The sequence below is a fragment of the Sylvia atricapilla genome, chromosome 4 (genome assembly GCF_009819655.1).
Source record: "Sylvia atricapilla isolate bSylAtr1 chromosome 4, bSylAtr1.pri, whole genome shotgun sequence".
Classification (NCBI taxonomy): Eukaryota; Metazoa; Chordata; class Aves; order Passeriformes; family Sylviidae; genus Sylvia; species Sylvia atricapilla.
Genome location: NC_089143.1, coordinates 52,372,120 through 52,387,069, shown reverse-complemented (window position 1 = coordinate 52,387,069; position 14,950 = coordinate 52,372,120). Strand labels below are relative to the sequence as shown.

General features: G+C 38.8%; 1 protein-coding gene across 7 annotated transcripts in view; it reads left to right on the top strand.

The window, feature by feature from the left end:
• PDLIM5 (PDZ and LIM domain 5) overlaps positions 1-14,950 on the top strand; it is a 123,538-nt gene that overhangs the window by 28,347 nt on the left and 80,241 nt on the right. For all 7 annotated transcript variants that reach the window (XM_066317925.1, XM_066317924.1, XM_066317922.1 and 4 more), the window contains exon 3: positions 13,386-13,537. In XM_066317925.1, coding sequence (XP_066174022.1) covers positions 13,386-13,537 — 152 coding nt within the window. The remainder of the gene's footprint in view (positions 1-13,385; positions 13,538-14,950) is intronic.

Sequence of the window (14,950 nt, the reverse complement as noted above, 5' to 3'; positions counted from 1 at the left end):
CCTCAGCATAACCCATCTTACCCTGCCTGATGTATGGGGAGAGAGCCAACAGGCAGGACTGTGATATTTCTACCTTTTTTTTTTATGTTCCCATAAACTAGAGGTGGAGCCTCGGTGATTTTGGAAACTGTCTGCATTCCCTGTCTCTCCTCAATATATGCAGGTGGTTTTGCTTGGTTGGGTTTCTTTTTCCCCCAACCCAAGTTTTGCAGCTGAAAGTTGATTTCTTTTGTCTTGAGGAACTGTTTTGCAAACATTAATGCACCACCGCTTATGCCCAACTGAAGTGAATTATATGCTGGTGTGTGTTAAATTGTGTGTTTGAATGTTTGTCACAGCTGATGGGTGCATCCTGCTGTGGAGAATTAGCACAGCAGCAGCCCAAGCTGGGGTGAACCTCCAAGCAGGAAGCTACATGAAGGCAGAGTAGCCCTGCCAGGACAGTTCTCTTGCCCTGCTTTTCAAATTTCTTGGATATTCACACTTGCTGTTTTTAGTTGGTAGGTGAAGAGATTTTTACTTTTGTTAATTATGCTTTAGAGCGGCATAATTTTTCTTGGATTTGGATTGATGTGGTGAATCTCTTGAGGATAAGCTTTCAGCTTGAACATCCAATATGATTTATTCTGAATATATTTTCATTTTGAAATTGTCTTTCTTCTGCCAGAGGATAAGTTGTCACTCACACTACCAGCTTTCATCAGAGCATTACTCATGAGTGGCCTACAGACTTGAGGTATATAAAATTGAGTAACAATCAGGGTAGTAGGGCAGGACAAAAAAAGGAATCGTCCTGGCTGTAACTAAAATATTGGTCAAAAAAAACATTATTTAGAAGGATCAGAAACTTTGCTCTTCATTTGGTATTGTTGATGCTGAATTCAAGAAAAGCAAGATGAAAACAAAAAATGCAAGTACACATTGTTTTTTTTTTTTAAATATAAAACTCTTCCAAAGTCTTATTTCCAGCGATTCTTAAAGTAATGTTTACTTTTAGAAATTACTTGAAATCTAGCAGGAGTCTTCCTCAGTAAAAGTTGTTACTGTTGAATAGTTAGTGAAAAAAACTGAAATGACATGCCTGAAAAGTTTTATCGACTTAACATGCCAGCTTTATGATCATGTTTTTCAAAAGCCTTCTCCTTGTATGTTGGTCAGGCTTTTACTCTTTAGCTTTCAAGGCATTTAAGAGGCTGTATCTAGATCTCAGAGGTTGAGAAGAATTTACATCACATGGAAACCTGTGACTTCTGTGTGAAGGATGATATTTTGTATAATTGTCAGCAATAATATTAACATAAAACATCCCCCCAAACAAACAAACAAACAACAAAAAAAAAAAAAAACCAAAAAAATCTACAAAAAACCAACAAATAAAAAAAACCCCAAAAAACCAAAACACCACCCAAACCCACTAAATAAAAATAGCAGAAATAAACCTGCGGCTTTCCATACCATCTGTCTTGGATCAAGTTGGACAAATGAATGCATATTGTGTTTTGTTGTTTTACTTGGAATTGTTTCCTAGCTTTGCCTGTAGCCACCAGTGTATATAGGATTTTTTTTTTTCAGAATGCTAGAGCAGTCTTGATTTTAGTCCCAAAATTTAAGACGCTAAATGATTCAAACGTTTGTTTCCTTAGATGTGACAATATTCATTGTAAACTCTGCTTTGTATCAGGAATGTTTCTTTTCCCATGTCTTAATGTTGAAATGGCCTGATATTAGTTTGGTAGTGTAGGGCTACATATATACAAACAGTGGGGAGGGAAAAAAAGAAAGTGAAAATTAAAAAAAAAAAAAAAAAAAAGTATGCCAGAGAGCTGTTGTGGCTAACAAGCTTAAGCTTACAGGATTCCTCTGCAAGCCCAGACTTTGAATGGCCGGACACATTCCACTGCACAGTGTCAAACTGAGAACAAGTGGTGGACTGTTGCAGGAAGTAAATTTGAAGGGTTGAGTTTTCTTCATTGTTTTTTCAGAGCTATTTAATAACCAGCTTTATGCATTGTTTAGTTGTGTGTGTAACTTTCAGATCTCCAGATGTCCAAGGAAGAAAAAAACATGTTGCAGCATTACCCAAACTTAAGTTACTATAATTAGATACAGTGCAACTCTCAGCAGTGAAACTCAGAAGATGACTAAAACATAGTGGCAAGAAATTTTCACAAAGTTTTCAGCTGCAACAAGTACACAAGCGTTTTCCTCTCTGAAGCTTTAGTAAGGAGCTTTTGCATGAGTTTATGTTTAGTCTTGCATATCTGTAATGCATTTGGCAATTGTGTGGTAAGGAAAATTTACTTAACGGGAGGGTCTTCATTTTGCAGTCAGAAAACTTGTCCTGAATAGCTCCCTGTTTGCTCTGGACAACTGCTTTATTTTGTACACTGCCTAAAAAACACAGAAGGTTTTCATGTAGTCTTCTCATGCAGGTCTCTAGCATAGAGGATAAATGCATTTTTATTTATGTAGCAGTGTGTGTGAAAATAAATATTTATGCACAAGTATTGTCTTAAAGAATATACATGTATACCACTGTCTGTAGTAACATATCCAGTGTTTTATATCCGTAAAAAATGTATACACAAAACTCCTGCACCTGGAACTGTGTAAAAAAGTCACATAAAAGTAATGTTTAAAGTCAAGCAAACTAAAACAGTGTATTGCATGCATGTGTAAGTATGTAAGTAATTTCAAAATGGAAAATTAAATTTGAAATTATATGTTCTCATGAGCTTTATTAGTTTATGATAAAGGTTTGTGTGTCTTAGCTAAAAACAGCTGTATGAATTTATTAAATAATATGCAACTGATTTAAAATGTGTTTCTTGTTTTCTGCGGGCTTTTTATTGGACTCTTTTTCTGCAATATTTCATACTTGGGGTTTTAGCCAGTATGTGACTGGCTTAAAACAAATGACTACTATAATATTCCCTTGACATATAAAAGGCAGGGTACCCTCAAGGACTTACTAATATCTCCTATTTTTGTTTTATTTCTTTGTGCTAGAAGTTTGCATTCAACTTATCCTAAGCAGTTCTCTGTCCTTTGCATGAAGGACACATACATATAGAACTGTGCTTTCATGAAGGTTTTGGCACTGTCAGCATCTTAGCCATGGTTGATTCATTTGTTACTTTCCATGCACTACAGAGCGTGCTTATGTGTCTGAAATGAGTTGTCATCTTTGACATGTTTAAGGTTGCCTTTTTCTTCCATGTTACCAAAGAGAGGTGCCATAAGCCTTAGTGCCTTTATACTTAAAATGTGAAGCCCCTATTGATGTAGCATGGAGGAGTTTCTGTGCTGTGATGCATTTCTTCTGCATTTCCTCTGTGGGTGCTGAGCTGCATGCTCAACAGAGTGCTGGCACAAGTGCAGCTCAGTCTCCAGCCTCTTCTGCTAGTTCTGCGGGTCTGGTGGCTCTTATTGCTGGGCTTGGGGTTCACCTCAAAATGGACTTGTACAGTTTTTGCAGAATGACACTTTGGGATGCCATTCAGGTGAGTTGTCCTCTCTGGACAGATGATTTGTGCCAATAACCAATTCTTGCAGTGTCTGAACTTCCCTCCATTTTCTCCTTACTTACGTGGTGCAGCTTGATATTATCTCAGTTGTTTGAGGCAAGCAGGTTGTCTTCTGCTTTTTTATGCATGCCTGTATTGTGGATAGGAGAAAGTGAAATAATGGCTGGCGTATCATGAGGGATTCAATTTGTAGTAGCATTTTCTTGCCACGGGCTGTTATTTTTTGTCAGATCAGTTTTGCTTTCATCTGTAGAATTGCTTCATTAGATATGTTTCCTTCCCACTACTGCCACGTACAAGGCTCTTTATCCTGGGAGAGGTACTGAGAAGAAAAAATGCATGTATCTTTAAATTGCACAGTATAATGTATTGTGCTATCTGTATTTCTAAATTGGATGTTCTGGCAAGCATCGAGCGATTGCATCATGTTTGATGTAGTAAAGGTATATCCCATTAAGACGAGCTAAATCATAACTATGAAAACCTTATGAAAACTAGATGACACATGTTTGGCTACTAAGATTACTAAGGAGATGGATGTTCAGTTAGTTGAACTAATTTTATCATCTGTAAAAGAATAAACATAACACTGTCTGGGAAGGGAGGACATAGACTGTTTTATGCTCTGCAGACACTGTCATATGTATGGCCTTTGCAGGATGGAAATTAATTTCTTCAGAAGTAGCTGAGCGCAGTCCCTTTTGTCACTTCACGCTTAAGCTCTATTAGAGAAAACGAACTCTGATTTGTTTTGTGTTTGTTTGGGATATTGGCTTCAGCAATATAACTTAGTAAGTTTCCAAACTGTTTACTCCAAATGAGAGAGGCTTGGAGCTTCTGTTCTGGTACAAATCAAGCGGCTCCTGAGGTGTTGCCTGTTTGACAGTGCCAGGAAATCATGTGCTTTAGTTGTGGAGTTAATTTGTGTTGGCTGTCCAAAAAAACCCCAAAAAACTAACCACTACTGGAGAAGATATGTGCAGCTCCCAAAAGCTAAAGGAGCCATACAAATTTTGTGTTGTATTTCTAACTACATTTTCATTCCATTTTTTCTATCTCTCTGAGAAGTTAAGTAGGCAGTATTTTTTATCCACTGGCATATGGTTTCCCAGGGAGGAACCTGGATCAGTTCTGTAAACTCTCTGAACAGAAGAATAATTGTCAGAGAGAAGACAGCCAGATAAAATAAATAGGGCTCTTAAAGCATGCTGGCGGCATGAGAACACAACTGAGCTCCTTGAGAGAATGCTTAGTGAAAGCTAAGCCTTCTCTCAAGGATGATAGGGTCTTAAATATCTTCAGACATTCAGGCACATGACTGTGAATTGTTTTCCATCACTCAAGTGTTTCAAAAGTATTTTTTGAAAGTTCTTTTGGAATTACCGATGTGCTTCCTGCAAATATGATTCTAGTCACAGTGTCTGAATAATTTTGCCTTAGTCGTTTTGACAACTTGGTTTTTGGCATTGTGATGTTGTTTCTTCTCCAAATCAGAACATTAGTTGTAGCTTGTTATTCAAGAAGTTATTGCCCATCCTATCTTGGTGGCAAACTTTTTTTTTTTTGTATCTTTGCTCTCCTGAATGCTTCTAGAGGCTTGGAAAAGCAAGATCAGATGCTTAGTCTTGTTACATACCAATAGAGCTATGCTTGACTAAAATATTCAAGTGTAAATTATTCCTCTTTGATATGAATGTGACTTTTCACTCATTTTAATGATCTTTTGAATTCCAGTTGGTGTTTCCACATTAACTTGTGTGTTAGTACTTGCATAAAATGTTTAAGCTACCTGCTAAATACATGAATTGTACCAGAATTTATTGCTGTATATGTAATTAGCTACTTCCTTTTCACACCAGCAAGGTCAAAAGCAGGGATTGTACTTTCTAATAACTGCTACCAGACTTGGAGTAATCATGCGATAGTGGCATTCTGTCAAAAATTAAAGCTGAAGGCACCTTTTCTGAAATTGTTTTTCCTTCCTTATGTCCTGCAGCAGTTGGATTGTTGTAAGGGAAGGTAGCAAAGGTTCTTGCTCACAGAAGGGCTAAACTGCAAGGAAACTGTGATCAGTCAAGCCATGACAAGTGAGAGATGGCACCAGTTAGTAATCCTTCTGGCACTGGATGTGGAAACTGTTCCTGCTTATTAGCAACCTGTTCTGGGACAAGAGAGGGAAGCTCAGAGCTGCTGCTGGCATTCAAGTTCATTTGTTTGGTGTTAGGTGATTGTAAAATGGAAGAGCACATATTCTAAAGGGCTTTACATGGTGCAGTTACTCTGCTTCGTAAACCGAATGTATATTTTTGGATCCTTTTCTGCATCAACCCAATTGTGCGTAAGAATGATTTAAGCTACATGGTGCCTCTCCTGTTTTAAATAGTCAATGTCCTCTCATGCTCTGCAGATGCACAGCTCTACATTCAGTGCATGCAAGACAGAATAAGTGATTTGTGCATGCAACACATCACTGAAAGTGCCAAAACCAAGTTCGTTTGATTTTATTCAGTATTTTTTTGTTTATTTGTTTTTGTGGGAAACAGTAGGTAAATATTAAAGGTTGTGAGTAAGAGAAAAATTTTAAGGAAAAAGCAGAGGGTTGAAACCATTTGGCTTTTTCCTAGAATGTGAGCCCACAGGCATTCTCAGCCATGTTTGTCCAGAGGGAAAACTCCAACTGTGTTTTTCTTTGACATAATTTCTGAATGTGGGACTATGGGGATACACAGCTCAATCATCTTAAAATATATGTTGTTGTTGGGGTTACTGCTGTCAGAACTGAGAATGAAATGTGAGAGATGGTTTTGTGGCTCTTTGCTGGCAAACTAGATTGATGCCTGTGGGCTCTCCCCATTTTCCTGTGGGCTTTGATGAATCTAAGGGCTGGTTTAGGTCTGCTTCAGCCAAGTCACTGCTGCATCACAGCAATGGAACTGCATATGGGGCAAAAGGGATGAAGCGGACCTGGGAGGACAGGCCAGGAGGCAGGGCCAGCTCTCTCACCAAGACTGGGATGGGACCTGCTGTTGGAGTCCACAGGCAGACCAAGAAGAATGTTTTGCGCTTTGCATTACACTTTTTTCCCTTATACATTATCTTAAATAGTTATTTATTGGTTGTGCTGTGCATACCTTATGTTACAGCTTTATAAATCAGTCTGAAAATACCTTTAAAGTTATAGGAAGAAAAAGGAGAGAAATGAAAATGTAGCAAGTGGGAGTACAGCCACATGGAGCAAGGTGAGGGCAGGGTTTCCTAGTGGTGATACATAGCAAAGTGCTCTGGTAATCAGATGGGTTTTCTGACCTAAGCTAACTTTGATCCTTGCTTTGTTTGGGGAAAAGCTTTAGCTTATTTGAAGGACTGCCTCATAACCCCTTTTTATAGCTGCTTGTGTCAGCGCCTTCCACAGCAAACCCTGCATTAGAGTTCTTATACCTCAGCTGTATAAATTTGATCTGGACTTTAAAACTGGCATGTATGTTCTTGATTTGGAAGTGACTATCAAAGCTGGCTGGCTAATCTGTTGGCTATGCGAATAATATTGCTGTAGTAAAGGCTTGAGGAACACGATACAGCTCTCACTTTCCATTGAATGCAAAGGAAGCTTATTTGCCACAAAGAGCAGGTGCTCTGATGTTTTCTTTTTTTTTGTTGGTTTTTTTTTTTCCTCTAATGCAGAAGTTGTAAGCTGGACCTCAAGTGTCCCAAACAGGTCAGGCGTGTGCAGTGCAGGTTTTTGCTGCCTTCCCATCAGGGAAGCAGGTAAGGAAGGGCTTTGGTGAGCCATCCTGTTAGGTGTATCATGCTGGAGCACAGTGTTTCCCTATTTGAGCTTGTGGTGGTCAGTGTTGGCCCTGAGAGTTCCATGCTCAGGCTCTGTGGGTTGTGAGGGGAACAGGAGTTGGGTCAGATGTGCAATTTTTGTGGTGAAGTTGGTGCTGCTACAGAGCATTAGTGTGTCCCCTCTTGTATTTTGAATTGAGCTTCTCTTCCTCTCTTTTTGTTAATTCACCACAGGCACTTTTTAGCTTTGTGCTCTATGTATTTTTATGAAGTTGCTGTTAAAATACTGATTATCAGTGCAAGGTGATACTTTGTTCAGGTGAAAGGAGGCTAGGGATAAACAAAGTAACAGGTAATGAGTGTAAAAATTAGCATGAAGTGTATTGCAGCAAGGAGATAAAGCCCTGTGGTTTGAAAAGGCAGGACGTTGTTTGATGAAAGAGTTTGCCCCTTTGCTTATGTTGTGATTCTGCAAAGTTACTCTGTAATGTTCTTTCTCTAAATGAGTATGTTGTATTTTGGCTTTTAATTTTTTTAAAATACTTTATTTTAGGGAAAAATGTAGACTAAAGGAGAAGCAGGAGGAGTAGTGACACAAAGATCATTGTCTGGTTGATTTCTGCTTTGATTATTCATCACTTTAAACTGAATTTCTACAGCCAACTGTGGATCAAATGCTCAAGAGGTAAAAATCAAGCTGAAGGGATATCAGCTAGCTCAGGCAGTTTTCAATCAGGATCAATGAGTTACATTCTCAGAGAAAGTTGCAGATGACATTGAAGGATGTTGGTGCAATCAGAGAACAAAACAGTTTCTTTGGGAAAGTCATTATCATGTTCCATCATACAATGTGGTGGAAGCTAGGATAGATTCAAGGCAAACCCTTTAAAAAACATAAAAGGCAGCCTCCATCTCTAGACAAATAGACATTTGTCCTATGAGCAACTGCAATTTAAGTAATTATTTTATTAATGCGTAAAAGCAAAATAATCACAGCTCAAAGGAGAGTTGCTTGTCAAGTTTTATTCTTAGTCATGTGAGGAAAAAATGGGTGGTTATATGTTAAACAGAAATTAATTAGGCTGCAAATTACATTGATTCAGAGATAGATGCACATGTGTGTGCACACATGCAATTGCCCTGGAAAACCTCTTTCAAAATATCTAATTAAAGCTTAAGAGTAAATGGTAAAAAGCTGTCAGTTATTGCAAAAAAAAAAAAAAAAATAGTCTGCTGGCTAAAATTTAGCTCAATAAAACTTCTGTTCCAGGGTATTTGGGGCTGTTCACATTTCAAATCCTGAGCTGTAGAACTACGCTGAGATGACTTTTTATATCTTGATTTTGAAGTCTGTCCTGGATCAAGAATTGCTTTACTTTTGTTCTGTCTCCATTTGGAACATGGTTTTGGATAATGCTTGAGGATTTGGAATTCTGATGTTGAAAACCTTAAGAGCAACAATATTTTTAATTTTTTCAAATTTTTTTTTGGCAAGCAAAACTGAAATCCTAACATTAGATGAGTGATTTCACTTGTGTTTTTTAGAAAGCGTCCTGGGCATCCCGGGTAGGCACAGGCTGGTTTTTGGCTTTCAGCCGTGTAGCTGATTGCTGCGGAGGGGCAGAGGCTTCCTGCCGGGGGCTGCGGGAGTGAGTGACCTCAGCAGGTGCCTGGTCATGAAATGTCTCTCCTGCTTGCCTCCCCTTCAGCCCCCAAATGAGATTTCCAGAGTACAGAGACCTGGAATTATGTAGGAGGAAACATTCCTGGCTTGGCAATTTTGTAGCTTTCAAGTCTGCAGTGTCACATCAAGGAAAAAAGAGTCTGCTTTTTTTGTAGCTCTAATTCATGATTGACTTTAAAAACCTGCTTCATACTATAAATACAGAATTAAAACAGATCCATCAAGGATTTGAAGAATATTTGTGGTGCTTAGAGGTTAGTTGAATTATTGGAGAGCCAGTTTTGTAATTTTAATGCTGTAGTCTTTTCCATATACATCCTGTTGCATTGATTCCATATGGTGACACAGCCACATTTAATAAAGGTATGTTCTAAGGATCATCTTCTTTTTCAGATAATTCTGTACTTTGTGGGTGGCTGATGCAGAATAATGTTCCTAAGGTTAAATTTGTACTGTAAGAACAAAATCACGTGTACAACCCCCCAAAAAACACCTCCCCCTCCAAAAAAAGCCCCCCAAAAAGTAGTACAGAAGTAACAATGAGATAAATATTGAGGTGATAATATATGTTTCAAATGGTATTTATAGGTCTTCTATGTCTATTGAACTTTTTTGGTGTTTATTTCCGTTGTGACAAGAAATATGGGCCTCCTTTCTCTTGGTTTTGTTTTGAATATCTATGCAGTTTTGTTTTAGATCTGTACACAGTTTAGCATATGTAATCTTTGTTATGTATGCAAATTTATTATTTGTAATGGTAATGCACAGTTCAGTGTCTAAGAAAACTGAGGCTCCCAGGGTCTGCAGTTTGAAAAAGCTTCTTAATTATTTCAAATGTTCTAATTCCTCCTGCTGTATTCAGTGTAGATGTTTATTTTTATATACTTGTGATAATACTCCTCTTGCACCAGTGGTAAAACTGCCCCTGTACCTTCAGTCTCACTTCAGTATAGGTGCTTCTGAAGCCAGGGTTGCTGACCAGTACTTTCAGGGAATACTCACACTCTGGCTGAGATTTCCTAGAAGCATCAACCTCACCTCTCCTGCTTAGTGAGTCAGATCTATTATTTAGAATCAGTAGGTGTTACTTAGAAGTCTTATCCACTGTGTCTAGATAAGGAGATTACTACTCTGGCATCCCTCTGTGTGTGCAGTTCTTCACACTCTTGTCCAGTAATTCGCTTGGATGTGTCTGTGGCAGCCTCACCTATAAGGCATATTCAATTCTCTGCCTGTACAACAGGATCCATGGACATAGGGATTCATCACACTTCTCAGGACCTGTTTTCAGGAAATTTCATTCTGGGATTTTGCTGAAATGATTTTACAGCGGTCTCTCTCATGCACTTGCAAAGAGTTTCATCCCCTGTAGGTAACTGTTTAGGAATGGCCTCTTGAAAATCAGGTGGTTGGTTGTGGGTTATTGTGGGTTGGCCAGTATAATTAAGCAGAAATGTTTGGCTCTTTTTTTAATTAATAAATTTGTTTTCATTTACATTCCTGGGGATGGTAAGGCCTCCCACCCCTGAATGAAAATAGTTACCCTGAAGCTGGCTTTTGAAGTCTTAGTCCTGATCTGTGTGTAGGTTGCTTCTTTCCTTTTTTTCATCACAAATTACAACATGTCAGCATCTTGTGCATTTGCGCACGTTCTGAGAAAGCTAAATTTTATTCACTTGGGGAGTCCAATCACAAAGCACAACGATCCATCTGACCTTTAGCTTTTAGCACCCTTACGTTCCTTTCCCTTTTCCAGACCTTGCTGGCAAATGTCAGCGTGCTATAACATATCGGTTTAGGGATCTGTTTATGGCAGGTCCCACCCCTCACCCAAAGGTTTGAGGAGCTTTCCTATAAATAGCTATGTTGGTCATAGCTTTCTATATGCTTGTGGGCTTCCCTGATTGGTGTTTTATAGTAATCAGGCCTCTTAGCTCACAATTTGGGTATGAACACCCCATTTTTGGAGGACTTTTGGCTTTTTAGTTGAAGCCTTTTGTAAAAGGATTCACAGTACAACTTGCAATTCTTATGACTTCAGCAAGTCAAATAGTTTTTCTGAAATCAGGGTGTCTCCTTTTTTGCCTCTTTACTTGCTTGCTCCGATAACTTTTCCTTGTTAGCACCCTCTGGTTTCAACTCTGGCTAAAATAGCTGTTGATTCATAATGCTGAGGGCCTGGCTGCTATTTTGAATCTGAAGATATGACAAGTGTTTCTTGATCTCAGGCCTCTTCTTTCACCAGGTTAACACCAAATGGGAGACTTTTTCTGATTACGTAGAAAATTTTCTCTGTTGTTTTTCAGCTGCTGAAGATTGCTACTGCAATTAGCAAGTATGGAATTGATGTTGAAAAATGCCAGCAGTGATGCACTGAATGTGAAATTTCTTGGGTTTAAGTCTATATGTTGCTAAATGGTAATATTTTTTGAGTTTTGCATATGTCTTGCAACATTACCAATATTTTTTCTCAGTTAAAGTATTTGTCTTCAGATGCTATCCAATACGCGTCACAGCTGTCATGTATTTCTAGTCACTTGGATTTTAGGAAAGCCTTAACCATATCAGGTAGGCTGATGGGACACCTTCCACAGGTTTACCCTACACAAATGCAGACACTGAACTCCTCATATTTCATGCATTATTACCTCCTTACCCACAGAGAGTTTTCAAGATGTAAACTCACCTCTCCTGTTGAAGTGAACGATGTGGAGACTGGTGACTGTACTTTGTAAAGTAACAAGGAACCAAAACTTCTTGGTCCCATATGAACTAAAACAGGGGCAGCTAAAAAACAAAGGAGATAAAAAGCTTTGGCCTACCTTTGAGAAGTCATAGAGTGATAGAATTATTAAAGCTGGAAAAGACCTCTAAGGGTCACCAAGTCCAATGGTCAAGGTAGCGGCACTACCATGTTCACCACTAGACCATGTCCTCAGGTGCCTTACCCCCACATATTTTGAACACTTCTAGGGATGGTGATTCTATAATTCCTCTGGGAAAGCCAGTTCCTGTGCTTGACAATGCTTTCTATGAAGAAATTTTTACTAGCATCCAGACTAAACCTACTATAGTACAGTTTGAGTTTGTTCTCATCCCATCACTTTTTACTTGGGTAAGGAGACTGACCCTCATGTCTCTCCACCCTCTTTTCAAGCAGTTGTTTTCAAGGATGAGGTCTCCCCTGAGCCTCCTTTTCTCCAGGCTGAGCATCACTGAGTCAAGATCTAAAGCACCATTTTGGCTCAAGGTGAATTCCACTTTTGGAAATAAAGAGAAAGTAGTTCTGCTGTTTGCAGCACTTCCTTAAAAGCAGTGATTTCTTCAAGGAACAAACTCATGCTTGCAGGCAGAGGACAGAGTTGTTAGGTTTTGCATGCACAGCACCAGCAGGTACAACATCTTTGCTGTAAGATAGGAAATACTTCTGGAAACACCAAGGGAATTTTACAGCATCCAGGAGATTTTGTTCAGCCCGCTATAAGATGATTAGCAGATTGAGGACCAGGGATATAAATCAGATCTTATCATTTGTTGCTTTAATTTCTGTTTCTGTTCTTGGGAATGAAAGTAGTTAAAATTCAGTTGCATCAGATGAAAAGATTAATTTATTGTTCAGTTGGGGACAATAATGTGATATTTGCAGAGGCTTCTGTTGCAATATTGTTTCATTCAAGTGGACCAAAGGCAGTTGAACTGAACTTGGGCTGTGATCTTCATCAAAGGGTCAGACTTCTCAAGAGGCTTTTCTTATCCTAATCTGAATTTACTGCAGGTCATCAGGGCCTGTAAACCTACTGAGAGAAAGGCAAAACAATGCCCCAAAACCAGCCTGCGTGTCATGTTGAACTTTTGACTTTTTAGTAGTTTCAGCTGGGAAAAAGTCAGCTTCACTATTACCAGAGTCTTCTCTGCACAAATTCTGTAATATGCTTCCCTCCTTCCATTCATTGACAAATAAATGAACTTTGAAGAGATTTTTAAGTGGAAAATCTAGAATGGAAAAAGCTGGTTGACATTGTTTCTCTCCTCTTGTGAGAAAAATTTCATGTACGAAGGGAAAGGTGGCTGGACTTGAAGTACAGGAAATTGTGAGTGCCTGTCCCTGCTTTTGTCTCTTTGTGAATGTCCATAGTTTCCAGCCAGTAAAGTGGAAGCAGAGTCTGAGTTTGAAAAACTATACTGTGCAATACTTTCCTGTCATTGAAGTGAAATAAGAATGAATACCTATAGGTATTGCAGCAATTTTCACAGGAATCACAAATGGGAAAAGATTTATTTTTTTTTCTTTCTGTGAAACAGCACCATGAATAACATGTTGTGATTTTGTGTTCAGTATAAACATAGGCCATCCAAGTTTCTCATTTACCATTCTTGCGGTGTTTCAGCTTAATGATGGTGGCAAGGCAGCCCAAGCACACGTGGGAATTGGTGATGTGGTTCTCACCATTGATGGGATAAGCACGGATGGGATGACTCATCTAGAAGCACAAAACAAGATCAAGGCATGTACAGGCAATTTGAACATGACTCTGCAAAGGTAAGATAGCTTTTTCTTTATTTAAAGAGAATTGATCATCATCCTAACAATAGTTTGGGGGATAAATGTGTAAATGGTTTGGCAAAGTCCATGGAGTTAAATGGTAGCAATTGAAAGATATGCTGCCATAGCCTGCAATCTATCTTGATTTACAGCATTTTATAAAACTTATTAGCTGCTAATTATGTGGCTTGACAAAGACTTTTCCTTGTGTCACCTATTCTATTTCCTCTTCCTTTTGAGTTCCAGTTCTGTTTAATTAATCTGTTTAAAAGCAGGTATTATTAATGCTTTTTTCCTCTCCCCCAGCTGACTAGGAACCTTTTTTTTGGTCAGGTCCTACAGCACCATTCTTGTTTGCTAACAGAATGATGGATTTAAATAGTTAACCCTTGAGTTAAATGGATGAAAACATTGCTGCTCAGAGTCCTCCAGATGTTTCCACCATAGTGATACCATTATGTCACTAAGCAGCAGTCTCCCTTCAGTAATTGAAGTGCCTGCTATAGAAGGTACAGCTTGGCCCAGTCTCATTACTAAATCACAGAGTTTATTGAATCCTAGCATATCTCTGGTGTAGCCTGGCAACATGTTTTGGGAATTGTTGCAGGAAGGGAGCAGGATGCTCATCTAAGGGTTATTGAACCTGAAGTAGAATGAGCAGCAGCGCAAGCAATGAATTCCTTCAATTCTCAAAACCCTCCCAGGGCTAAATACTGGTTTTTGATACAAGACTGCTGTTTTGATTCAATGATGTGAGTGAAGGGAGAGATTTGCCTCTGAATCCATCACATAGGGAAAAACACCTCTTCTTGTTTTCAGGGAAAACAGCAGCAGTTGTACTGTACAATCATTTGTCCCGATTGCAGTTTGTGCCTGCCTTTAACAATGCAATATTCCTATATGAGCACTGGTTGAGGTCCATAACATTTATCTCTTCAGCAGTTACTTGACTGTTCTGTGTGGTAAATTATCCTTCCCTCACATGAAAGGACTATGTCTTTCTGAGAGTTAATCAGTATTAGAATAAAAAGAGATTACATGGTTGCAGATCTGACAAACATCCATCTCCAGGGTGGTGGTGCTTGTTCCCAGCCCTAAGTGATGTTTATTTGAATGTTTATTTGTTTTAGTGCTTTCTTCTCTAAATGCCCTGCTTGTTAATTCTTGTTTTTCCCATTGTTTTGTGCTTTGGTCCTTAACTACCCTGACTAAGGGATTCCCTTTGCTCCATCTGAGGAGAGGAGTATCTTGTGATGTGGTTCATGCCTAGGGCATCTCCCTGAGTGAAACTTGTAAAGGTGGCATTAAAAGTTTGTTGATGAAAGACAGACATTATACCAGTCTCATTAGAAGAACTACATGTTGTATCTAGTGTGTCATTTGCTTTTCTGACTTCCAAGGAAACCAGCA